The 24,276-nt window shown below is 38.5% G+C and overlaps 1 protein-coding gene across 13 annotated transcripts in view; it reads right to left on the bottom strand.

Moving 5' to 3' along the window:
* Positions 1–6,445: 6,445 nt before the first annotated feature.
* EMSY (EMSY transcriptional repressor, BRCA2 interacting) overlaps positions 6,446–24,276 on the bottom strand; it is a 91,572-nt gene continuing 73,741 nt past the window's right edge. For 6 of the 13 annotated variants that reach the window (XM_060605565.3, XM_060605574.3, XM_060605566.3 and 3 more), the window contains 6 exons: positions 23,131–23,286; positions 22,041–22,082; positions 19,186–19,385; positions 16,736–17,299; positions 15,257–15,757; positions 6,446–11,328 (listed from right to left, as the gene is read on the bottom strand). In XM_060605565.3, coding sequence (XP_060461548.1) covers positions 11,134–11,328; positions 15,257–15,757; positions 16,736–17,299; positions 19,186–19,385; positions 22,041–22,082; positions 23,131–23,286 — 1,658 coding nt within the window. In that variant the 3' untranslated portion in view covers positions 6,446–11,133. The remainder of the gene's footprint in view (positions 11,329–15,256; positions 15,758–16,735; positions 17,300–19,185; positions 19,386–22,040; positions 22,083–23,130; positions 23,287–24,276) is intronic. The other 7 variants (XM_060605569.3, XM_060605570.3, XM_060605572.3 and 4 more) reach the window with 4 other exon arrangements.

The following is a 24,276-nucleotide window of genomic DNA, read 5'->3' as shown; positions in this document are numbered from 1 at the left end:
AGATAAATTATAAAAAGGAACCAAAAAGGGGCGCCTGGGTGGCTCAGTCAGTTAAGTGTCCAACTTCGGCTCAGGTCATGATCTCATGGTTTCTGAGTTTGAGCCCTGCTTCGGGCTCTGTGCTGACAGCTCAGAGCCTGGAGCCTGCTTCGGATTCTGTCTCCGCCTCTCTCTTTCTGCCCCTCCCCCACTCACGCTCTCTTTCTCTCAAAAATAAACATTAAAAAAAATTAAAATTATATAAAAAGGAACCAAATGAAAAATCTGGACATGAAATGTATAATTATTGAAATGAAAACTTCACAGAAAAGAGTATAGAACCTCCTCAGGTAAATGAAGAAAAGAACTAGCATATCATCCAGCAATCCCACTTCTGGGTATATATTTATAGGAAATTAAATCAGCATCTCAAAGAACTTCTGCACTCCCATGCTCACTGCAGCATTATTCATAATAGCCAAAATACAGAAGCAACCTGTCTGTCAATGGATTAATGGATAAAGAAAATATGGTATGTATATATAAAATGCAATATTACTCAGCCTTAAAAAACAAGAAAATCGTGTCATTTCCAAAAACATAGATGAACGTGGAGGACACCATGCTAAATGAAATAAGCTAGACACAGAAGACAAATAATGCATTGTCTCACTTGTATGTGAAATCTTAAAAAGTGAAACTCACAGAAGAGAGTAGAATGGTGGTTGCCAAGGGCTGGAGAAATGAGGAGATGTTGGTAAATAAATTAAGAAAAAAACTTTGCTACTACTAAAGGGGTTCAACAAAAAACTTGAGCACGCAGAAGACAGAATTCATGAACCTAAAGATAAGACAACTGAAATTATGCAGTCGAAGAAATAGGAAAAAATAAAGGAAGAAAAATTAACAGAACCTACGAAACCTGTCAGATACTATAAAAAGATCAATATATGCATTATGAGAATACCAGAAGGAAAAGAGAGAAAGGGGCAGAAAGAATACTTGAAGAAACAATAACTGAAAACTTTCCAAGTTTGATGAAAGACATAAATCTACACATTCAATGAACTCCAGGTAGAATAAACTTATACACTGAGACACATTATAGTCAAACTGTCAAAAGATAAAAAGAGAATCTTGACAGAATAGGGAAGTAAGCTGCCAGGTACCAGTGCTCCTCAATAAGGTAAACAGATATTTTCTCATCAGAAACCATGAAACTTAGAAGGCAGTGAGATGACATATTTAAAGTGTTGAAAGGGAAAAAAAAACCCTGCCAATCAAGAATTCAATATCCAGCAAAACTGTCCTTCAAAACTGAGGGAAAAATTAAGACATTCTCAGATAAACAAAAGCTCAGGGAGTTCATTACTACTAGATCTTCCCATAAAGAAATACTAAAAGGAGTCCTTCAGATTGAAACAAAAGGCCACTCAACAGTAAGTTGAAGCCATATGAAGAAATAAAGATCTCCAGTAAAGTTACCTACATGGGAAAATATAAGAGCCAATATTATTTGTAATTCCATTTTTTTTATTTCCTACATAACTGAAAAGACAAATGCATAAAAATAACTATAAATCTATTATTGGAAAAAAAAAATCTATTATTGGACACACAATGTCTAAAGATGCAATTTGTGATGACAACAACATAAAGAGGGATAAAGCTACACTGGGGCAAAGTTTTGTATGCTACTGAAGTTGATTGGTATCAATTCAAACTAGACTGCTATAAATTTAGGATGATAAATGTAATCTCCATGGTACCACAAATATCTAAATACAGAAAAACATTGGTTTGGGAGCATAATTTGCTTGTAACCCAAAGCACTGCACTTGTAATATCAAAGCATATTTCAAGAATCATTGGCTCAGTTGTGATCATGTACTACTCATATGGCAAGACACCACTTGTTTATCAAATTAAAATTTATTAGAAATGTTTGTTTGTCTTGCGGAACACTCACAGACCAAGTTACTCGCAATCCAAAGTTTTACTGTACCTAAAAAATGTGCACAAAGGAAATGAGAAGAAAATCAAATATTTAAATAAAAAAAAATCAATTAAACACAAAAGAAGGCTGTAATAGGGGAAATGAGGATTAAAAAGTATTAGACATGTAAAACAAATACCAAATGACATAAGTAAATCTTCCTTATTACTAGTTACAAGAATGAAACTCTCCAATCAAAAAGCAGAGACTGTCAGGGCACCTGGGTGGCTCAGTTGATTAAGCATCCAATTTTGTCTCAGGTCATAATCTCATGATTTGTGAGTTTGAGCCCCATGTTGGGCTCTGTGCTGACAGCTCGGAGCCTGAAGCCTGCTTCTGATTCTGTATCTCCCTCTCTCTGCCCCTCCCCTGCTTGTGCTCTCTCTCTAAAAAATAATAAACATTAAAAAAAAATCTAAAAAAAAGCAGAAACTGCCAGATTGGATTAAAAAAAATCCAGTATGTTCTCCATAAGAGTTCATTTTAGATCCAAAGACATAGGTTGTAGGTTAGAGGATGGGAAAATATATTCCATGCAAATGGTAACCAAAAGAGAGCTAGGGTGACTGTACTAATATCAGACAAAATAGTTTCAGTCAAAAACTGTTACAAGACACAAGGGACTATATACTGATAAAGGGGTTGATTCATCAAATAATAACAATTATAAACATGCATGTACCAAACAAAGCTCCAAAATATATGAGCCAGATATTAATAGGATTGAAGGGAGAAATGGCTCACAATAATAGGGACTTTTGGAGACTTGAGTATGCCACTTGCAATCATAGATAGAACATCCACAGTGGAATGAAAATGGAAATCTGTAACAGAAGGAAAACTGGACATCTCACAAATGTGTGGAAATTAAACAACAAACTCTTAAACAACCAGTGATTGAAGAATCAATCATAAGAAAAACTAGAAAATACTGTGAGATGAGTCAAAAATAACACAAGATACCAAAATTTACGGGATGCAGCAAAAGCAGTGCTCAGAGGGAAATTTATAGATGTAAATGCCTACATTTTTAAAAAAGGAGAAAGATCTCAGATCAGTAACCTAACTTTACACCTTGAGGAACTAAAAAAAGGAAAACCACAAAAAACAAAAACCCGAACCCCAGAGCTAGCAAAAGGAAGAAAATAATAAAGAATAGAATGGAGGGGCGCCTGGGTAGCTCAGTTAGTTCAGCACCCGACTTCAGCTCAGGTCACGATCTCACAGTCCATGAGTTCCAGCCCCACGTCAGGCTCTGTGCTGACAGCTCAGAGCCTGGATCCTGCTTTGGATTCTGTGTCTCCCTCTCTCTCTGCCCCTCCCCTGCTCATGCTCTGTCTCTCTCTGTCTCAAAAATAAATAAAAACATTAAAAAAGAAAAAGAATAGAATGGAGATAAATGAAATAGAGAATAGAAAAACAACAGAGAGAATCAATGAAACCAAAAGTCAGTTCTTGGAAAAGATCATCAAACTGATAACCCTTTAGGTACCAACAAAGAAAAGAGAAAGACACAAATAACTAAAATTAGAAATGAAAATGGGGGACATTACTGCTGTCCTTGCAGAAATAAGAGGATTATAAGAATATTATGAACAACTGTAGACCAACAAATAAGATTACCTAAATGAAATGGACAAATTCCTAGAAACATACAAATTACCTAAACTGACTTAAGAAGAAATAGAAAATCTCAACAGATCTGTAAAAAGAAAAGAGACTGAATCAATAATCAAAAACTTCTCAACAAAGAAAAGTCAAGGACTAAATGGCTTCACTGGTGAATTCTACAACATTTAAAGAATGAAGAGCAATCCTTCTCAAACTCTTCCAAAAAATAAGAGGGAACACTTTTTAACTCATTCTGTAATGCATTACCCTAATGCCAAAGCCAGCTAAAGACATCCTAAGAAAATTACAGACCAATATCCTTCATGAATATAGACACAAGAATCCTTAACAAAATACTAGCAAATTGAATCCAATAGCACATTAAAAGGATTATATACCATAACCAAGTGGGAATTATAACAGGAATGTAAGAGTGGTTCAACATAAGCAAGTCAATCAATTTACACATTTATAGAACAAAGGGGGAAAACCTACATAATCATCTCAATTGGTGCATAAAAAGCATTTCACAAAATCCAACACTTTCATAATAAAAACATTCAGAAAAGTAGGAATAGCTTCCAGTTCTCTTATCTGACCTTATATCCTACTACTACTCCCTACCTGCCTCCCCCTTCACTCTGACCCTATCTCACTATTCTCTTCACTGTTCTTTGAATATGCCAGGCACAGATCTCTGGGCCTTTGTACTTGCTGTCCCTTCCACTTTGAACACTTTCTGTAGACATCAGTCTGGCTGACCCCCTCACTTCCTGCAGTTTTTTTTTTCCAATTCACCTTCTCAGTGAGAACTAGAACTTCATATTCTCCTTCCCCACTGTTTTTTAGTCTTAATTATCACTAAGATACCATTTATTTTTAATTTGTAGTTATTGTCCACTTAGAACGTATGGTTCATATCACAGGTTGTTTTATTTTTCCATTATTTTGTTCACTGCTATATCCCTCGTAGCTAGAACAGTGCCTGGGTCAAAATAGCTGCTTAATATTTATCCAATGACTTAATTAATTAATCCACATATAGTGGAGGTCAAAGCAAGAGCATAAATTATAGACCCTGGTGAACTCTACCATGCAAGGAGATAGCAGTTGATTCTGTGGAGAACCAAATAGGATGCTAATGTCTTGACTATGAGAGTGAATCTTACCAAGATTATCGACAACCTCACTAAACTCTGGCAAATTTGAATACTAAGCCTTGATGTTCAAGGGCATAAGAGAAAAAATAGAAATCTCAGCACCTCTTACTTTAGGCTGAAAGAATTTAGGACTCCTCAGAATACTGCATTTCAAGGATACTCTCTCTTGAGAGGCGCATTGTGAGAAACTACAAAGAATTCACAGTAGATAATTAATGTTAAGTAAACATGTGTTTGTACCCAAATGCTAGAGGAATGCAGCAGTGAGGTGGGATGAGTTTCTCTTGAACAGATCTGAGCAGTCCTGATGAAGGAGGTGGTTTTCAAACTGGGCTTTGAGGAATGAATGAGCTTTCTAAATGCAGAGCATAAACTGTGTGCGTGGTGGGGGAGACATGCAGTAGGTCAGGGCAGTGAAATGGGTTATAAATCTAGAAATGTAGGTTGAAGCTTTGGCTAAGACCCTTGAATGCGATTCATACCGCAGTATTAGGGAACCAGTGAAGATGTTTGGGAAAAGGACATAAGGAGAGGAGATTGGCATCAAAAAAGGAAATGTTAAACACATTTTTCTGTTCTAATAGGCCAACATACCTCCAATATTTTGGAAATGTATTAATTCATGTACATTCAGGTCCAGTGGCTTAAAACTTTTCAATGACTTCTCATTGTTCTAAGAATAAAACCTCAGGCGCGTCTGGGTGGTCAGTAGGTTAAGCATCCGACTTCGGCCCAGGTCATGATCTCACAGTTCGGAGTTGGAGCCCCATGTCGGGCTCTGTGCTGACAGCTCAGAGCCTGGAGCCTGCTTCGGATTCTGTCTCCCTCTCTCTCTGCCCCTCCCCTGCTCATGCTCTGTCTCTCAAAAATGAATTAAAACGTTTGAAAAAAAACCGAAAAAATATATATTTAAGAATAAAACCTCAAACATTGATCACAAGGTGGAAGATCCACATCTAGTTCAGTCTCTACTTTCTGCTCCCACCGTGCTTGCTGCCTCCTCTGGCTGTGTTGCTGCCACACTGGCCTACTCAAATCCCTCTTACCAAGTCCCTCCCTATCACAGGGCTTTCATACCTGCTGCCCTTCTGCCTGGACAGCTGTCCCCCGTCCTTTTTGCCTAGTTACATTCTCTTCCTATCCGAGCAAAAAATTCCTGAGCAAAACCTCCCTATGTATGTACGATCATGGCACTACTTATTTCTCCATCATAGCACTTAGCAATGAATACATTTAGTTGTAATCTTTGATTAATATATCTCTTACTAGGCTGAAGCTCCATGAGCATAGGGGCTTCTTTCCCTGGCTGACAGTTATATCCCCAGTGTCTGCACGTAGAAAGTACCCAGTAACTATTTGTTGGAAGGAAAAGAAAAAGGACACCAGAAAAACCCATGGCGGGGCTGGGGGAGGTGGGGAGGGGTGGGGGGGAGGAATTTGCTTATCTATTAGTTTTTTTAAAAGTGGGAATTAGAGGGGCGCCTGGGTGGCTTGGTCGGTTAAGCGTCTGACTTCGGCTCAGGTCATGATCTCACGGTCCATGAGTTCGAGCCCCGCGTCGGGCTCTGTGCTGACAGCTCAGAGCCTGGAGCCTGCTTCGGATTCTGTGTCTCCCTCTCTCTCTGCCCCTCCCCCATTCATGTTCTGTCTCTCTCTGTCTCAAAAATAAATAAACGTTAAAAAAAAAATAAAAAAAAAAAAAAGTGGGAATTAGATAGGGGCACCTGGGTGGTTCAGTTGGTTAAGCATTGGAGTCTCGGTTTCAACTCAGGGCATGATCTCTTGGTTCATGAGTTTGAGCCCCACACTGGGCTCTGTGCTGACAATGTGGAGCCTGCTTGGGATTCTCTCTCTCTGACCCTCTCCTGCTGGCACTCGCTCTCTACCTCTCAAAATAAATAACCTTAAAAAAACTCTTTTTAAAAAGGTAGGAATTAGATAACATAGCATTATAAATCATCTGTCTTGTGCTATCCAAAGCCTCTTAGAGCTTGCCCAATTCACATGGCTTGTCAGGATTCAAACCTAGGCTTATTTTTCTTGTTTTTTAAAAGTAAGCACCATGTTCCATTACAGTGTGTACATGTGAGCAAAGAGGAGGGAAGAAAGCAGAGCAAGACTTCACACAAGCACAAATCTGATCCTATGGCATTTCAATCCTTTTTTCAATATATAGGTAGGTCATCAAGCCTCACTTAAAGGCTTATAAACCTGTAAGCAGAGTCAGCAGACTGTTTTCGCACTCTTTTCTTGGAAAGGCCTTGCTTATATGGTGCTTTGTCACTCTACTTCCTGTTATCTGGGATTTGTGACACATAATTGAACTCAAAAAATAATCCTGTGTGTGAGCACCTGTGTGAAGGCACCTAAGATTGGCAAAGAGATCAGGTTATAGGCCAATGCCAAGCTCCCCCATCTTTCCAAAGGCCAATCCTGTGTTTGGTGGCAAAAACATACTCCTGTATGGAAAATAGCAACTTGCGGATGAGCATGATACCCATTAGCAGTTAATCTGTGAGTTTGGATGCTTCATTTGTCTCTGAGCCCTCAGTTGCCTATGTATGTAGAGGGAATGATATAAATACTAGACTTAAAAAAATAGAGCCCCTAACTCTGTGCCTGGCATTTTTACAGGCACTATTTCACCCAGTCTTCACAATGATCCCATGGGGGTCAGAAACACTCACTTTGTATCATGGGGAATGGTAAAGTTCATACGATCCATTAACAGAGGAGCCTGGGTCCCAAATCCAGACCACTTAGCCACTACTTCTTTGTACTATGTCTCCTATTCTAGCAGGCCATTGAGAGAGCCTCAGAAAGAAATGTATTTAAAAGAACATGATAAAATTCTATGCAGTTTTAAGAGTTAAGCACTTCGTTACATTAGAGATGAAGAAGTAAAACCTGATTAAGATTTTAAGGGTGGTGAATTAATTACCAGAGAACAGGTTACTTTTCTCTCAAGAGTGATATTCTTTCCTATATTTGAAAAGTTTTCAATTTAAATAATAAAATAGAAAAGAATTCCATTTAAAAATGGGCAAAGGACATTTCTCCAAAGATCTATGAGTGGCCAATGAGCACATGAAAAGATTGCCATCAGCCATCAGTGAAATGTAAATCAGAACCACAAGGAGGTACCACTAGGTAGTTTATAATTAAAAAAAACAAAAAACAAATAATAGCAAGCATTGAGGAGGATGTAGAGAAATTGGGACTCTCCTATATTGCTGTAAAATTGCAATCCCTGTAGAAAAGAGTTTGGTAGTTTCTCAAATCATTAAACATAGTGACTGTATGCCCCAGCAATTACACTCCTAGATACATATCAAAGAGAACTGAAAACAGATGTAAAAACCATACACAAACGCTCACAGGGGTACTATTCATAATAGTCAAAAAGTAGGAACAACCCAAACGTCTATCAACTAATGAATGGATAAATAAAATGTAGCCTCTCCATGCAATGAAATATTACTGAGCCATAAAAAGGAATGAAGGACTGAAACATGTTACAACCTTGAAAATACTATGCTAAGTGAAAGAAGCCAGTAACAGAAGACCACATATTATAGGATTCTATTTATATGAAATGTCCAGAAGAGGCGAATGAATCCATAAAGACAGAATGAATCCATAAAGAATGGAGTTTAGTGGTTGCCTAGGGCTAAGGCGGTGGGGCGGATTTCCGGGGTAATAGCTAAGAGTACAGGGTTCTTCAGGGTTATGCAAATGTTCTAAACTTGGCTGTAGTGATGGCTGCCCAACTACAGTGAAAACCACCGAACTGTACACTTTAAATGGGTGAATTGTATGGCGTGTGAATTGACTTCAGTAAAGTGGGTTTTTAAGTTCTCTAAGTTCACCACAAACTGCATCTGCAATACAAAGCATCTATCAAAGTTTGCTTTAAACCAAATGGATTTTTCTTATCACTGCCTGTAATAGTTGTTAGGATCCTAATAATTTTGTAGCATTTGCAGCATAATCTCTGATATCCTTCACAAGGATTGACTTAAAATTACATTTAATTTGTGGGCTTAAACACAGGTAATACCAATAGATAGAATGCTGAGACTTTCAGGAAAAGGATACCTGGAGATCCAAATATGGCATCACCACGCATCCACTTAATCAAGAAACCCAAGAGTGGCTTGTGTTTCCTCCTGCCTTTGGCCCTTGCACCCATTCCATCAGCAAGAAGCTCTGTTTGTAAACTCCGTAAGGGTAGGATTTTCTGTTTATTTACTATGGGATCCCTGGTGCTTAGAACAGCACCTGACACACAGTAGATGCTTAATTAATATTTGCTGAATAAACAGAAGAATTCATGCTCTCCTTTAAACTAATCCCTTTTAAAGAAAAAAAAGTTAAATCCCTCACTTGATAATTTGTGGGTTTTGTTTTTTTTGTTTGTTTGTTTTTTTTTAAGTATAGACTGTGGACGTTTTATCTGCTATGCCAGTTGCTGAAACATATTAAGGCTAAATTCTCAAAGGGACACAGGTATGCTATGCTGCCAGAATATGTAGAAGTAGAACATAATAACTTTATTCAAGTTTGCTCCTGTTACCTGATCCATGAATATTTAAAAGATATTTTATTTTATAAAAACTTACATCTGTAAGTAATGGACTGACCATAACAGAGGGCTTAACCTTGAATACATGGATAGGCTTAGGGGCCCATGAACCCCTAAAATTGTATGCAAAATCTAACAGGTATGTTGGCATGTGTATCTTTTTGGTGAGAGTTCATAGTGTAATCATATTTTCAAAGAAGCCTATGACTGGAGAGGTTAAAAAAATTACTTAACTAGAAACAATCACAAGTCTTTTAAACATGAATTTGTACAAGAAAATAAAATCCAACAGCTCCATCTATGGGTAAGTCGTTACCGCTTAGGAGAAATAATGACAACTACCAGAGATCAGTGCATCTTATGAATGCTTGTGTTTAAATCTTCAGTGTCACTCTAGTGGGAATTTATTAACTACAGTATCACAGTTTTTTTTCCTAGATATAGATGCAAAAATTAGGAGTCTGTTGATGAATTCTACTTACAGTACTTCAGCACCAAAAAATTGGGCAGTTATGCTGATATATGTATGTACAGTTCAACATTTGTCAGTCTTAAAATGCTTATTTATAGTGAAATCTATATAAAACCGTTAAAAACTTCTCTATTTACATTTTTTTAAAAACAAAAAGAATTGCTTCCTTTGCCACAACTTGTCAAAACTGTTACCCTCCCCACCCTCTTACCCCTTGCTCTACTTGTGACAGACAGTGATCACAAGACCCAAACATATTGCTTAAACAAACTGTGTCCTAAAAGGCAGAATGCTTAAAAACATTACATTTAAAACTGTAAATGAATTTTTATACATTTCAAGGGGGGGTTAAACGAAACTATGTAAAAGTTATTTTCAAAGTCTCAGTCCAACATGGATGTGCAATTTCAATGTTAAGATAGCATCGTATGAATAATTTCTCCTGAACATAACTGAACAAAAGCTTCCTTTGGGCCAGAAAATGTTTCTTTTCCTCTCCTTCACAATTAAACATTTTCTCTTAATTTCTCTTTAAGTTTTCTTAAAGGTGCTGGGCAGAGTGGGAGGTGGAAAGGGCAGGCAATCCTGGTTTACAGGAAATCTGTCAGAAAGAATACGGCCTGCTTTGAAATGTTTACATTTAAATAAATAGAAGGCAAGTGTGCTGCCTTGAGCACAAAGGAACAATGACACAATAAATTAGCATACAATTGGTGAGAATGTACAAGCCATCCAAAAAGCACTTTCCCACTGGTTAGGGATCTGATTTCCACCATCTAAACAAGGATTCTTTAATGCCAGTATTTTTCTAGTTATTTTATAAACTATAAACTGAGCAAATGTAAAATGTTAATCAATTCAACACTTCCAGGGATTTGCAAAAACATACAAGATTTTTTAAAAAACCTGTTCCTGACACACCGTTTCAAAATATGAACTATTCACATTCTCCTTTTCTGATGGTGTTTTGCTCAGTAGAAACCAGTTGAGGAACATTCACAGGAAAAGTCTCTTTCCACTGCACGACAAACTTTTCCATCAGCCGTGGTCCAACAGAGAAATATCAGGTCTTACACGTCACTGTAGATGTGCATCTTTCCTTTTTTTTTTTTTTTTGCTTTCCTTTTTTTTTTTAAAAAGTACATTCCCCTGTGAGTTTTATCTTGTTTTAAAACGCTGCTCCTGCAGGAGTTTCGTTGAAACACTGCTATTTTGGGGTCCACAGCCTAAGCATGGGCAAAGTGCTCTCTTTAGACATCAAAAATCAAGGGCTTCCCTGGACACTTGGTAACCAAGTAGGTTTTAAAGTGCACTCCTGTGTCCAAAACACTTAGGACCGTTCAGCAGAACTCTGAGAGGGGCTGGGCTCGGTTCCATCTTCTGTGCTACTGTCTATGTCTTGCTCCATTGCCGTCTCATCGTCATCCAACTGCTGGCTAGTGAAGTTGTTGAGCTCAAGAAGCCCACTGGGCTCTACAACCACGTTGGAACTAGAGTGACAAGGAATAGCATACTGGGGAATGGCCTGGAAGAGAAGACAGGAGAGAGGCTTTACAGTAAGAAAAAGAACCAGAAGGATGTCCCCAACATCACTAAGGAAGGATAAGAGGAAACTGACATTTAGTGGACAACTACTTCACATCAGGCACTGTGCTGGGTGCTCTCACATACAATATTCTACTAAATTCCTTCAAGAACACTATAAGGAAAATAGTATTCCCATTTACAAATGAGGAAACTAAGAGGGTAAGTGACTTAATTGAGGTCACACAGTTGGTCAAGGTTAAAGTGCCAGGATTCAAATCCAAGTTTTGTACAATTTAAAGTGATCTTTCCACTTCTTGATGGCACCACTTCTAGTAAAGGAGGCTGAAGTCTGTGCCTAATTCAAGAGACAGACATTAAAGGACATTTTCACTCGACCATTAAGCAAATTTTAAATGTAAATGTAGTCAGATTTCACTCATTATTATCTGCAAGATTAAGAATTAATTTGCTGACACCACAAAAAATTTTAAAACCTTCGGTAACCCTCTACTAGTTCAAAAGGAAGTTATTTATCTGGGTCACATAGTAATACTTTCTTGAAAATGAGAGAGGACAATACTGTCTTTTAAACAATAAAAGCACCAGTAGACAAACACATATTATGGCCATATTGCCTTGTTAGGTTCTTCTTTCTCAACTTTATTACCTTTTTAAAAGGTCTACCTGTTTATATCATACCCCTGCTTAAAGTTCTACAATCGTTTCCTGTCGTACTTGCTATATAATATCAAACTTCTGATCGTGGCTCCAGGCATATGCCAAACTCACTTGTACCCTGGGCCTTCCCACTAGCTCTTCCCCTCTTCCTGGAGTACTTTTCTTCCAAGTCTCTCCATGGCTGGTTCCATCTTCTCATCTGCATCTTAGCTCCAATGCTTAGGGTAAAAGGCTTTGAGAAGCCTTCCTTCTATGACCATGCAACCAGATCACTGGGTAGGTCCCACCCCCCCTCTATTACATTGTTAATTTTTCTTCATTGCATTTACTGTGTTTGTTAATCTTTCTTCTCGCTTTTAGAACGTAAACTCCATGAGAATATGTATCAGAGCACATATCTTGATTATCTTTTTACATTGTTAGATGCCCAGAGCTCTGAACAGGGCTGTCATGCATTAGATGCTCAATAAACATTTGCCAAATGAATAACCTATCTTTAACATTAAAAGTCCCAGAGCAAAATTGAATATCATCATTTGAAAAATATACCTGACCAAAACAATCTTCTTTTGAGGGGGGATGTAAATTTAATTTTAACATTGTCAAGAAAATATTGCAAGATGTCAAGGCACTGAATCTAGGATAGTGGAGTTTTGTGTTATTTGTTTTTCCTCACTCTGTCCCATAAAACTGACCCTTGTGTTCAAGTCCCAGGGGGGTCAGGAAACCTGGATTTTAGTTCAGCTTTGGTTCAGACTTGCTGTGGACCTCTGAATAAATCACTTCACCTCACTGAGTTTTAGTTTAACCTCGTGTAAAAGGAGATAGAGAAGATACACTCTAAAGATCCTCAAGATTCTAAAATTCTATTAATTCCACACATTCAGACTCCTTCAGAACAGAAGATAGATTCATCTTATTTATTCCTCTAGTCTCTGCACCTAGCACAGTGCCTAGAACACAGAGGTTAAATAATACATGTGGCATGAATGAATGAATGAATGAACAAATGAATGAAATACAGATTACATGTCTACAAAGAACATTGCTTTTCACTCAAAGCACTTATTATTAAACATGTTGAATTTTTATAAAACATTTTTCAAGGGATCAAAGCACTTCTGCAGACTTTTCATTCATCCCCGTACTATTTTACCGAAACAGTAAAATCAATACTTCAGGTCAAAGCTAAGTATAATTAGTAAGATCTGAAAATAGTCTAACAATATATTAATGATGATTATAGTAACAGGAGCTATCTTTACGGAGTATTCCTCTATAGCAGACACTTAACAAGCTGCATTATATACATTTTCCCACTTGATCCTCAAAACAACCTTGTGAGGTAATTGATATTGTTTCCATTTCATAGGCAATGAAAGTGAAATACAGAGGTTGACTCCAAACCACAATGCTGGTAAGGGGGAGCAAATGTGAGATTCAAATCCAGGTATTTTTGACTCCAAAAGCTTGATTCTTAACCACTATACCACTGTCCCCTTCTCTCTGACATAGCTACCTAGCACATGGTATATGCTAAAAGTTAGTTGGCATATTCTGCAGAGAGCCTACTCATTAGGTACCATCCTTGATACATGAAGTATATTTTTAGCCGTGTTCATAAAGTGCAGAAAATCATTTCCAAATAAGCAATCCCAAATAATTTCCGACTTAGTGAGTATTCTAATTTAAACCCTCAGGAGCCACAGAAAATTTTAGCAGAAATAGTAATAAATAACTACCATGTATGGGGCAATCACTAAGAGCCAGGTACTGTGCTAGGCGCTTCATCTCACTTTGGTGTAATCCTTCCATCAGTGATGTAGAATAGGCATTCCTTATTTCCGTTTTACTGATGAGGAAACTGAGGCACAGCAGGGTTAAGCAGCCCTGCCCAAAGTTAAACAGTGAGTGGGGAAGCTAGGAACTCCTTCCTTTTCCACCACACTCTAACTTCTTCAGGGGAAAAAAACCCAACAAATCCTTTGTCAAGAATTCCTTAAGGTGTGCCTGGGTGGCTCAGCGAGCGAAGTGTCTGACTCTTGATTTCAGCCCAGGTCATGATCTCATGGTTCTTGAGATGCAGCCCCGAGTCAGGCTCCACGCTGACAGCATAGAGCCTGCTTGGGATTCTGTCTCTCCCTTTCTTTCTGCCCCTCCCCACCCCCTCAAAATAAATAAATAAACTTAAAAGAAAAAAAAAAGAATTACTTAATTCACTAACAACGGTTTTTACAGGAGGAACAAATCATTTAATAATTCAACGGCCAGTTCTTTTTGCCTTTAAGCATTTCCCCCCTATATTTATATCATATTTGGATGAATATTGGTCGGTTTGCATTCTCTCATAGCCTGGCATCACGGCAAAGGGAAAGTTTGCCACAGAAACTTCCAAGTCACACAACAGTGAATTTATGGCAAGAAAACAACCCGATACCCTAACAAAGAGAAAAGGAAGTAAAACACAACTTCTAAGGGCTAGTCTGGACTCAATAATTCTTCAGTCTTGATCTATTATGCATGATGACAGATGAGTTTTAGAATGAAGGGAATGTGAGGCATAGGAAGACCTATTGCCAATGCATAATTCATTACATTCACTTACCAAGGCAGGACAGTAACCATAACAAGATTTCTCAGTAACAATGATTGAAATAAAAAAGCAAAACTTTATGGCTAATCCCAACTTAAATATAAAATTAAATCATACAGAAACATTTTCTTACAACATGTTTCTCCAGATACTGCAGTTAATTAAAGTTTTATTGTCCTGAAAACCATAAATCTGTATCAAGATAAAGAAGTGTGTTTTTCAAAGAAAAGGATCCCTAAAATTAACTTGAGATAAAATACAATCCAGTTATATCTCAGGAGTTTTTGAGCAAAGACCGGGGAGCCCAAAGTTTGACCCCATCAAGTTGCTGATTTTCTGGGCTGACTTTACTGAGTTAACACTGGCAAGTATGTTTTGAATCTATAATAACCAAGCTGACATATGGGCTTAGGGCTCTTGATTGTCTCTAAGGTGTGCCGTGATAACATCCACCGATTTTCTAGGATTCTCTACCAGAAAATATAAATTTTTATATTTGTAATAGGTATTAAACCAAATTTGTCAAATGCCATCTCAAAAATAATCACTTTGTTTTTTGCCACCTTGGCTTAACTCTTCCTGTGACATTCCCAAACATGCCAAACCCACAACCCCCAAGATGCCCAATGTTTCTCATGTTCCTTCCAATTCTTACCTGGATGATAATTTCTGCTGGGCTCTCTTCAGCTTTCTTTTGGCCTACATTCTGAATACGCATGAACTGGCCTGTTGTAGGCACTCCTGGTGCATCGATTTTCCTTGTCGTTAAGGGAGGGCCAACAGCAGATGGACTTGAACAGGACTCTCTACATTTCTGTTGCTGGGGAGTGGAATTCGCCATCCCTGCCACCACCACGTGGGTGGAGGGTAATGATCCTGCTTCACCAGTGAGCATACTAGTGGCAAGAGCCTTCTTTGGGGGATCCACTACCATATGCTCTACATTTGTATCAATCTGAGCTTCCATCAAAGACATTTTCAAAATGTCTGACACAGCTGTCTTCTCAGAAGCCTGAATGGGAGATATGCTTGTAACTGGTGATGTCAGCTTAGGCACAGAACTGCCACCAGTTATCTTTGTAACTGTGGGAGGCTGGCGCCCCTCAAAAGTTATCTTTGTAACAGAGGATCCTTGGGTTATAATTGGCTGCTCCACCTGAAAACAAATTGGGGTTGTGTGTGTTACAGCTACATCTCTTTGAGAAAACCTATCAAACACCCCAGATAATATGGCAAAAGAAACATTTGTGCGGTATACTAGGAGGACGTTTTGAAGCTTGGTGTTTTAATACAAGGGCTGGATGGGAAAGTATCTGGTTATTTTTAAGAAACCTAGGGAAAGAGAAGGGGTTGAAAGAACCTCTGTCAAGCCAGCCAAGGTTCATAACATAAAGGAAAAAAAAGTCGCAGCAGCCTTGCTTCCCTTTGGGATTTATATCCCCATACAGTATACCTTCAACCCATTCTCAAATTATTTGTATCATCTTCAGCTTTTAAAAATAAAAAGCAGGGTTTTTCGACTTTTTTTGCTTCAAAGACATCTTACAAATATATTCTCTATACATGTATTTATAATATATACACACATATATACATTACTCTAAAGCCACTGGTTTTCCCTAATATAATTTTTCTTTCGAATATACAGATAATTCCTCTGCAATCTAGAAGATAAATCTAGAAGATAAATTTATTAACTAGAGAGTGATGATGTAAACTGCAAAGGAAGATGTTCAATGAAGCTCCTTGAAAGACTGTGTAGTTTACTTAGCATTACTACCACAGATAAAAGAGTTTACGAGCATAGGAAAAAAAATTTTGTACCTAAAAAATACAAATAATTTAGGGATCTCGCTTCTACGTGCTGCTGATCAATGCTGAAGTGATTTCATTTAAAAACTGCCTAGAAAATCAAGTTCTGAGTGCTACGCTTTATTTGTCCTTCCTATATTAATGCGTGCATTTCTTCCCTAATGTCAACCTTCTGATGGGGTAAAGTAATACCAGCATAAATGAGGCTTTTGAGTTTCCTCTTGCCAGGAGAAAGCACTGCTAATCACGATAGGATCGTAATGTTCTCATTTTTTCCATCAACAGAGAAGCTTAACTTTGCATGCTACCAATATTCCGTTACCTGGCTTGCCGGCTGTTTCTCTGATGAGGCTGGGAGCGGCATTTGGCTCTGGGGGGTTTGGGGTTGCACGTAGATTTTTGGTTGGTTCGGAGCCTGCTGCAGTTTAGGGAGCTGCTGCGTGGTTTTCACTGCAAGCACCTGTACTACAGTTTGCGGGGGCTGTGCCATTAAGGTAGGAAGCTGCCTGTCTTTGGCCACCATGGGATGCTGTGTGTGCTGTACATCTGGCTTGGGCTGTGCTTGTTCTTGCTGGAGAGGGGTGAGTTTCTGATGCCTGATGGAAAGCTGGGGCATTTGCGGGAGTTTGTGCTGGAGCTGGTCTGCCTGCAGGTGGATGGTCTGCTTCTGTTTAGTCTGGAAGCACTGCAGAGTTTTCACTTGCAGCTGAGTCTGTTCCAGCTGGGGCTGGCTAAGTTTCTGCTGCTTAGCTGACTGTGACTGAGTCAGGGCAGATCGGTAAAACAGACCTGTCTGAGGGTCTAAAGTGTCCATCTCTTCAACCTCGCCCTCCTCAGTTCCAAGTTCCTCGCTGTGTTTGGTAAAAGCAGTGTGACTGCTTAATGCCTGAGTAAAAAAGGCACAAAGTAAGAATAAAGTAAAGGCACCTACATTGCTACATTTTCCTCAAACTGGAAAAGACTTGGTTATGAGATTCATTCAAAAATTTTCAGAAGAAAGAGCTTAAAAAGACCATGAGACCTCAAGTTTTCTAAATCTAAAGGGGGCTTTAAATTGAGAATCTTGTAATTTCAACTCTTAGAAATTAAGTACTGCAACAACTGGTCTACTCTTTTCTATAAGAAAAGTGGACCCAGAATTTATAGGTAAGAGGAATAAGGTTACCCTGCAAGCACAGCCCAACACAGAAAAAGAACAGGCTCCCTCACTCAGGACACAGCTGTCTAGCCTGGTCATCAGCGATACTGAGCCACCCAAAGAAAGAACACAGCCACCCAGGTATGAGGTGTCCAGAGAAAAGTCAAAGTTCAGAGAAGCCCACTTTGGCCATGCTGTCCAGTAAGTCAGAGTCGCTGTCTGAGGGACATGCCCGTCCGGGTCCCCACAGAGGGCCTCTCCGGTCAGAGTGAAAACGGTTCATCGGGCTTCACCAAACCCGTGTGAACCACCCTCTGTACTAGTCCTCCTCGCCCCTTTGGTCATATTCCGGGCCCAGCAGGCAACAGTTTCCCAGAGGCTCGGCTGCCAGGAGGGAAGGAGACCAGGGAGGAACAAGAGCACTCCTGTCAGCGGAAAAGGAGACTCTCCCGTGTCAGTTTTAACAGCGAGGGGAGGAGGTATTGATCTTGAGCGACATGGTGAGGGCCAGTCTGTTTGACCTCTCTGGGTGCCTTGAAAAAGGTCAATGTCAGGACTGGCCAGGTGAGGGCTAGACTCCAGGCTGAGATCTGGTACCCACTTAAACCTCTGGCCACCTGGCTTCCCTCAATGACACAAAATCCACCCCAACCTCATCCTTCCCACTTCCTCGTCACGTTATTCCTTCATTCTAAACTTTAAAACTTTTTGAGGTTCCACTGAAACCCTCCCTTATCTCAGAACGACCTTGCACATACAGGTTTTTAATTCAACAATTTCTTTATTGCCTTTCAGGTTAATGTGCTTACAATTAGGATCAACTGCTACCAGTCAAACTGATGGTGATTTATGTGACAACTAATGATACGTCACGCTTAAATCTGGTATCTATGATAATCACTTTGTATAGAGGCAGGATGCTTTGGGTTTAAATCCTAGCTCTGCCACCCAGAGTAAGTTACTTATTTTTACTTAACTTCTGTGAACAGAGTTTCCTCATTTGTAAGAGGGATAATATACCCACCTTACTGGATCACAGTGAGATTTAAACAAATGAATGTATTTAAAGCTCAAAGCACAGTAGCTGACATAAAATTAGCTTATCCCCATTACCCTTGGTACCAGACTTTCTGTTTTATATTAACTCTTTCCCCTTCCCATTGGGTCTCTTCCTCCTATTTAATTGGTCACATATAATAAAAGTCAGATATTTATACCTACTTATTTGTAATGTTTCCCCATGAGAATTCATCATAAAAGCAAAAACCCAAGCAACAAACAGCTAAAGAAGCCAACTTCTATTTCATTTACAAAAATCTCACCTACATGATAAATTCTTCTGTAACAATAAATATATAGAAACAGTGGCCACTTTTGAAGTCACAGATTCATCTAGAAAGTGCCACCCTTTTGAAATGTTCCAAGTTTGCAGAAGATCCAAGAATATTGTTTCTTAATTACTTTCCAGTGTTGAGACTCTCAATTCATTCCCTCTCCTCAGTCCTCACAGATGAAAGAACGACACAAATACTCTTCTTCAATTCAGTTATTTCCTTTCTTACAATAGATGAAACTAAACCTTATTTCAAAAAGGAGCAGTTATAGAAGGTAGGGAGAGAAAGAAGAGATACAACCTGCTGCATAATGTGGGTGATCGCTCCAGGGGAAGATGCCGGGATGGACTTCACCACCACCGAAGTCTGTGTTGCGGTCTGTGACTGAGCCACATGCTGGAGCAGGGTCCGCTGGGGCTGGGAGGGCTGTTGGGGCTGGGAGCGATGGCTGACTGAAAATAGAGGAGGTGATGATATTTCTCCAGAAATCACCACAGCATCTGTAACCAGTAGTCATTTTAAACAAATGTCTGTGAGATTGCGTCACAGAGAGAAAGTGTGGTACTGTGAACTAGGAGGCAGAAGACCAGAGTCTGCCCATCTATGAGCTGTGTGACTCTGAGAAAGTCACTTATCTTCTCTGAGACTCTGTGTTCTCATCTGTAAAATGGGAATAACAGAGCTATTATAAGGATGAGATGAGAAATGTGGAAGCACTTTGAAAACTGTCATCACAAAGGAGGAACAAACCCCTTAAAGTTACATCCTCCTGTGAACCGCACTTACTTTCTCCAAGAACCTTCACCCCATTAAGGTAACAAAAACAATGATGAATTTCTGGAATCAAATCCCAGACTAGTATCTTTAAGGATACTAAGATAATACTTAAGTTACTAAGATGGTATTTTAATTTCTTGGTCCCAGTTCCAAATGCAATACAAAACCCAGAAACATTCGTTCTTTTACATGAAGTAGACACTGTCTTGCAGCCTTACAGTTCCTAAAGATATGAGAGGTCAAAATGATACTGCAGAAAGAACCGGACCAAGAGTCACACCTGGATTCTGTCCCACTCTGCCACCAAACAGCTATGCGAACTTGAAGAGGTCACTCAAATTCTATGAACCTCTAAAAAAACAAAACAAAATTCCATTAACCTCTAAAACTCAGAGGTTTTGCTTTTGTTTGTTTAATGGGATAATAAATTTTTTCTACCTAGAAGAGGATCAAATGAAGTAACAAGCTGAAAATGTTAAGTATTAAAATATAAATTTAATTAAATTATTAAGTATTAAATGTTAACTATCACAATATAAAGTTAACAAAAGAACAGAAAAATCGCTCTTCTTTCATCTTCTGCAATTTAGCTCATGTGACATAAACGGGTGAGAATTCAGTAAGGAAAACAACCCCATTTCTTATTCTCTTACAAAGGTACAAAGGTCCTTCTCTGGTACATAGGGCAAGTGGGGTAAACTATATACTTATGTTTATATTGATATGATAGATGTAAAATGATACATCGACATTGGTGCCAATCCATCATCTTTTACCAGCCTCAACTTCAACTTTTTAAACAGTAAAACATTCACCACCTCTTAGTCTACAGAGCTTTAGAAATGCTTATGGTTACTGGGAAACAAACTTTCTGAAACAAGAACAGAGTACAATAAATCTGTAAAATTAGCTAAGGTTTTTGAGAATATAAAAATCTTCTCAATAACCCATGATTCCAGTGCTCATATATCTTGATCTGCAATTTCAAGTAGCTCCATATTCAAGTGGTTCCAGGTTTAGAAAAATCATAGTGGGGGGGCGCCTGGGTGGCTCAGTCGGTTAAGCGGCCGACTTCGGCTCAGGTCATGATCTCGCGGTCCGTGAGTTCGAGCCCCGCGTCGGGCTCTGTGCTGACAGCTCAGAGCCTGGAGCCTGTTTCAGATTCTGTGTCTCCCTCTCTCTCTGACCCTCCCCCATTCATGCTCTGTCTCTCTCTGTCTCAAAAATAAATAAACATTAAAAAAAAAATTTAAAAAAAAAAAAAAAAAGAAAAATCATAGTGGAATGTCCAAGGGTAAGATGATCACTACAGAAATCAATGTCAAAGTGCTACTTAGGTCTTATGAGTACAGAACTAAAACTACCCAGTGAAATATAAATAAGCTTTATTTATTTTTTAACTCATTCTATCTATATTCTCAAACACAGTTTTTCTACTGTTGCTTATACACACGCCTACATGTGATATAAGAGATTCCAGGCAGCATCACCGGTAAAAATGTAATGCAGTATCTTACTGCGTTTCACAGTATGCTTTATATGTACATTTTAAATTATATGAGTTAACCAAATCTTCCGTATGTGCTCAACCAAACGGAAAAAAAGGGTGTCAGTGTTGACATTAAAACAACTACTGCTGAAATCATTTATCATGTGACTGAGTAGGAGAAAAACAAATCACATAATATTAAAATTGAACAAGCAAATTCATAAAGTTTTTTACTGATGGAAGCATCATCAGAAATGAATGACACTTGAAAGAATAATAAATAAAGATAATTTCTCATGAAATTATCAGATTATATGGAACATTTCTGCTGTCCATACCCATCTTCATAATTATGACATTAGAATCTTATTAAGAAATGAAATGGATTTAACAGACGATCAACTAAAATCATTTAAAAATAATCCTCACTCAAGATACTACAAATCTCTTCACAGTAATTCCCCAGCATGCAGAAACGTCAGAGAAGACTAATACCCACTCCCGGATAATACAAGAGGTCAGGGCTAGGGAGCTGGGTTCGAAGTCAAAGAAAATGCTTAATGTGGCTGAGGATATGATGGGGAGAAGATCATGGAAGGAGGTCACAGAGTGAACATTCAGAAAACAGCTGAATTGACCTTAACTGGGCCATAAGAACAGGATAAAACAGTCATTTATTTCTGTAAACAACTTTTATTTTTTCCAATGTCAAACTGCTCACTTCTGAGAAAGGATCCCACTCTCCTGCAAAAGGAAAGTCTCCTTTTCACTGAGCGGAGCTTACCTTTCCTCTACCAGATCAGAGTAGAGCGCATCCATTTAACTGGTTCCCCCCAAAACAACAATATTTTACCTTCAGTTATGCTACAAATGGATGCACACCACTTACCTAGAAGGGGAAAAGCAACCTCTGTCCCCTCATCAGTGCGTTCTGAAAAGGATAAGTAAGGGAAGAAATCATGGGTCTTTTCTTCTATTTACCAACTGATAATCTAGTCTATCCCCAGAAGTTAATACTGATTTCCCCAACATACTGCCCTCTGCTTTATTTAGCTTTTTGCTAAATATCTCTGAAGAAAGATGCTAGATGGCTTTCCACAGTCTTTAACTGGATTTTCCCTTTTGGCAATTTTAACCCGTTAGTCTTAAAAATATCTCCAAAAATGATACCATACAGTCCCTCTTCTGCTTTGGTATTTACATCCTTTAAGTATCTGTAACTTTATGTTCTCTTTTAATTACTGCTTAAGAAAACTCAAGACAGGCATTCTTTATATATTGCCTTGTAAGTCATTTCTCCTAACCCCTAATTATTCGCATTACTATTCTCTGAACTATTTCAAATCTCAAGGTAACGAAGTGTCCAAAACAGAAGGCAGTATTCCAGGTGTGGTCTCGCCAGAACACGAGAGAAAGAATCTATTATCCTTCCTGTTCCACTTTTCTATCTATGCCATCCAAAACTCTCATTAGTGTTTTGCTGCCAGACCACATTTGAAACAAATGCCTAATTTGCCTTCCACCAGAACTCCTAAGTATTTACAGGGACTTAAAGTTTCCCACATTTTTTTTCTTTACATCAAAAAAGGTATTGGATTTTATACCTCCTTTCTCCCTTGACCCATCTCCCCTCCCCTCTCCCCTCCACCAAAACTAAAAAATTTAGATGCATCAAAATATTTATTCTTCTGTAAAAGGGATTTTATCCTCTCTCTACAACTGTCACCCTGTATTCACAGACGTTATTTATGGCCAACTTGCAATTTTTTATTAGCTGCCAGTTTGTAACAACTGATTGGTTTTCTTCCCTAGTCATTAAAGACAGGGTTAAGTCCCAAGGACAATGAAAATTTGCTTTCAGAGCAAACTGGAAAAAGATCTAGAAATATAAAAACTATATTCTCCCCCAAACAACCATCCCATCAAATCCAGAAAGGTAGCTCTCCTACCTTAATACTACTTTTTAAGAGGACACCTACCAGTAGTGATGTATTCAGCAACTAGTTCTGACTCTACCACAGCAATGGATGGACTCTCAGGAGAATGTCTCTTTTCCTGGGTCATCTGAATAGGCACTGCCATCTGACTCAAGTCAATAGTGGGTTGTCTTGGTTTCGATTCCAATTTTTCCTTTACTGCATAGAAAAGGCAGGGGAAAAGTTAACTTTTGTTACAAACAAGTATCAAAACCAGAGTTGTCCATGGGAATAACGAGCCAGACCTCTGGGGTGCCACGACTGGCGGTGACTAAGGAGACAGTGAACTGAAATGAAAAAAGCAGACTGCTCTATATGGTTGTATGGGCACAACTTATGCAACCATTACCAGCAGCCTAGCAAGAAGGACATATGCAATCAGACTAAAATCCCCCATTATGACTAGGCTAAAAAATCGGTTTCCCTTGTACACACTCCTTTTAGAACATTTCCTTTACCCTTCTTCAAGGTAGTTCCTGGTATTCTGGAGTTTACCAACCTGAAAACAAAGGGTGAATAGGCAGTATACAGCATGATTTGCTCTAGATCATACCTACCCAGAACAGACAATACAATGACTAGTTTAATTTGATCTATTAAAAATTTAAGATAATCCCCAAAGAAATGTTACCAAGTATTCAATGACTGTTAAAGAACAAAAATCTTCAGTGTTAGGAAAAAATGACCTCTCTGTTCCTACAAAAATGTTTTATGGAGTGGTCTGGGATCAAGAATGGGTTCCATGGATAAATTTACTTTCTATCTTGTCATTTTTTCTATAAAATCTACTTACTCGGTTTTCACCCTCTGTGAGACATTAATGGAAATGGCTGAGTATGTCAAAAACAAGAAACTAAGGAAAGGCCTAAGGCCAAAAGTAACACCAATAGAAAGATTAACCAAAGATACTAAGTGCTCATATTCTTTGGCTAGTGTAAGGTGGATGTTACAACAAATAGTTAGTTACCAGTAATTAAGTCCACTGAGTGATCATTCAGATTATTCCCACGAAGCATATAAAGTGACAAAATCAAGATAATCATTTAAACAAAGAAAGCAAAACCAAACCAAAATAATACCACAGTCACCCCACAAGTAGAGAGGACAATGAATTAGGAATCAAAAGACATGGAGTCTAACTCTGCCACT

Source organism: Panthera onca, chromosome D1 (genome assembly GCF_046562875.1).
Source record: "Panthera onca isolate mPanOnc1 chromosome D1, mPanOnc1 haplotype 2, whole genome shotgun sequence".
Lineage (NCBI taxonomy): Eukaryota > Metazoa > Chordata > Mammalia > Carnivora > Felidae > Panthera > Panthera onca.
The sequence above is the reverse complement of the archived record's forward strand: the minus strand, read 5'-3'. Positions and strand labels throughout refer to the sequence as shown.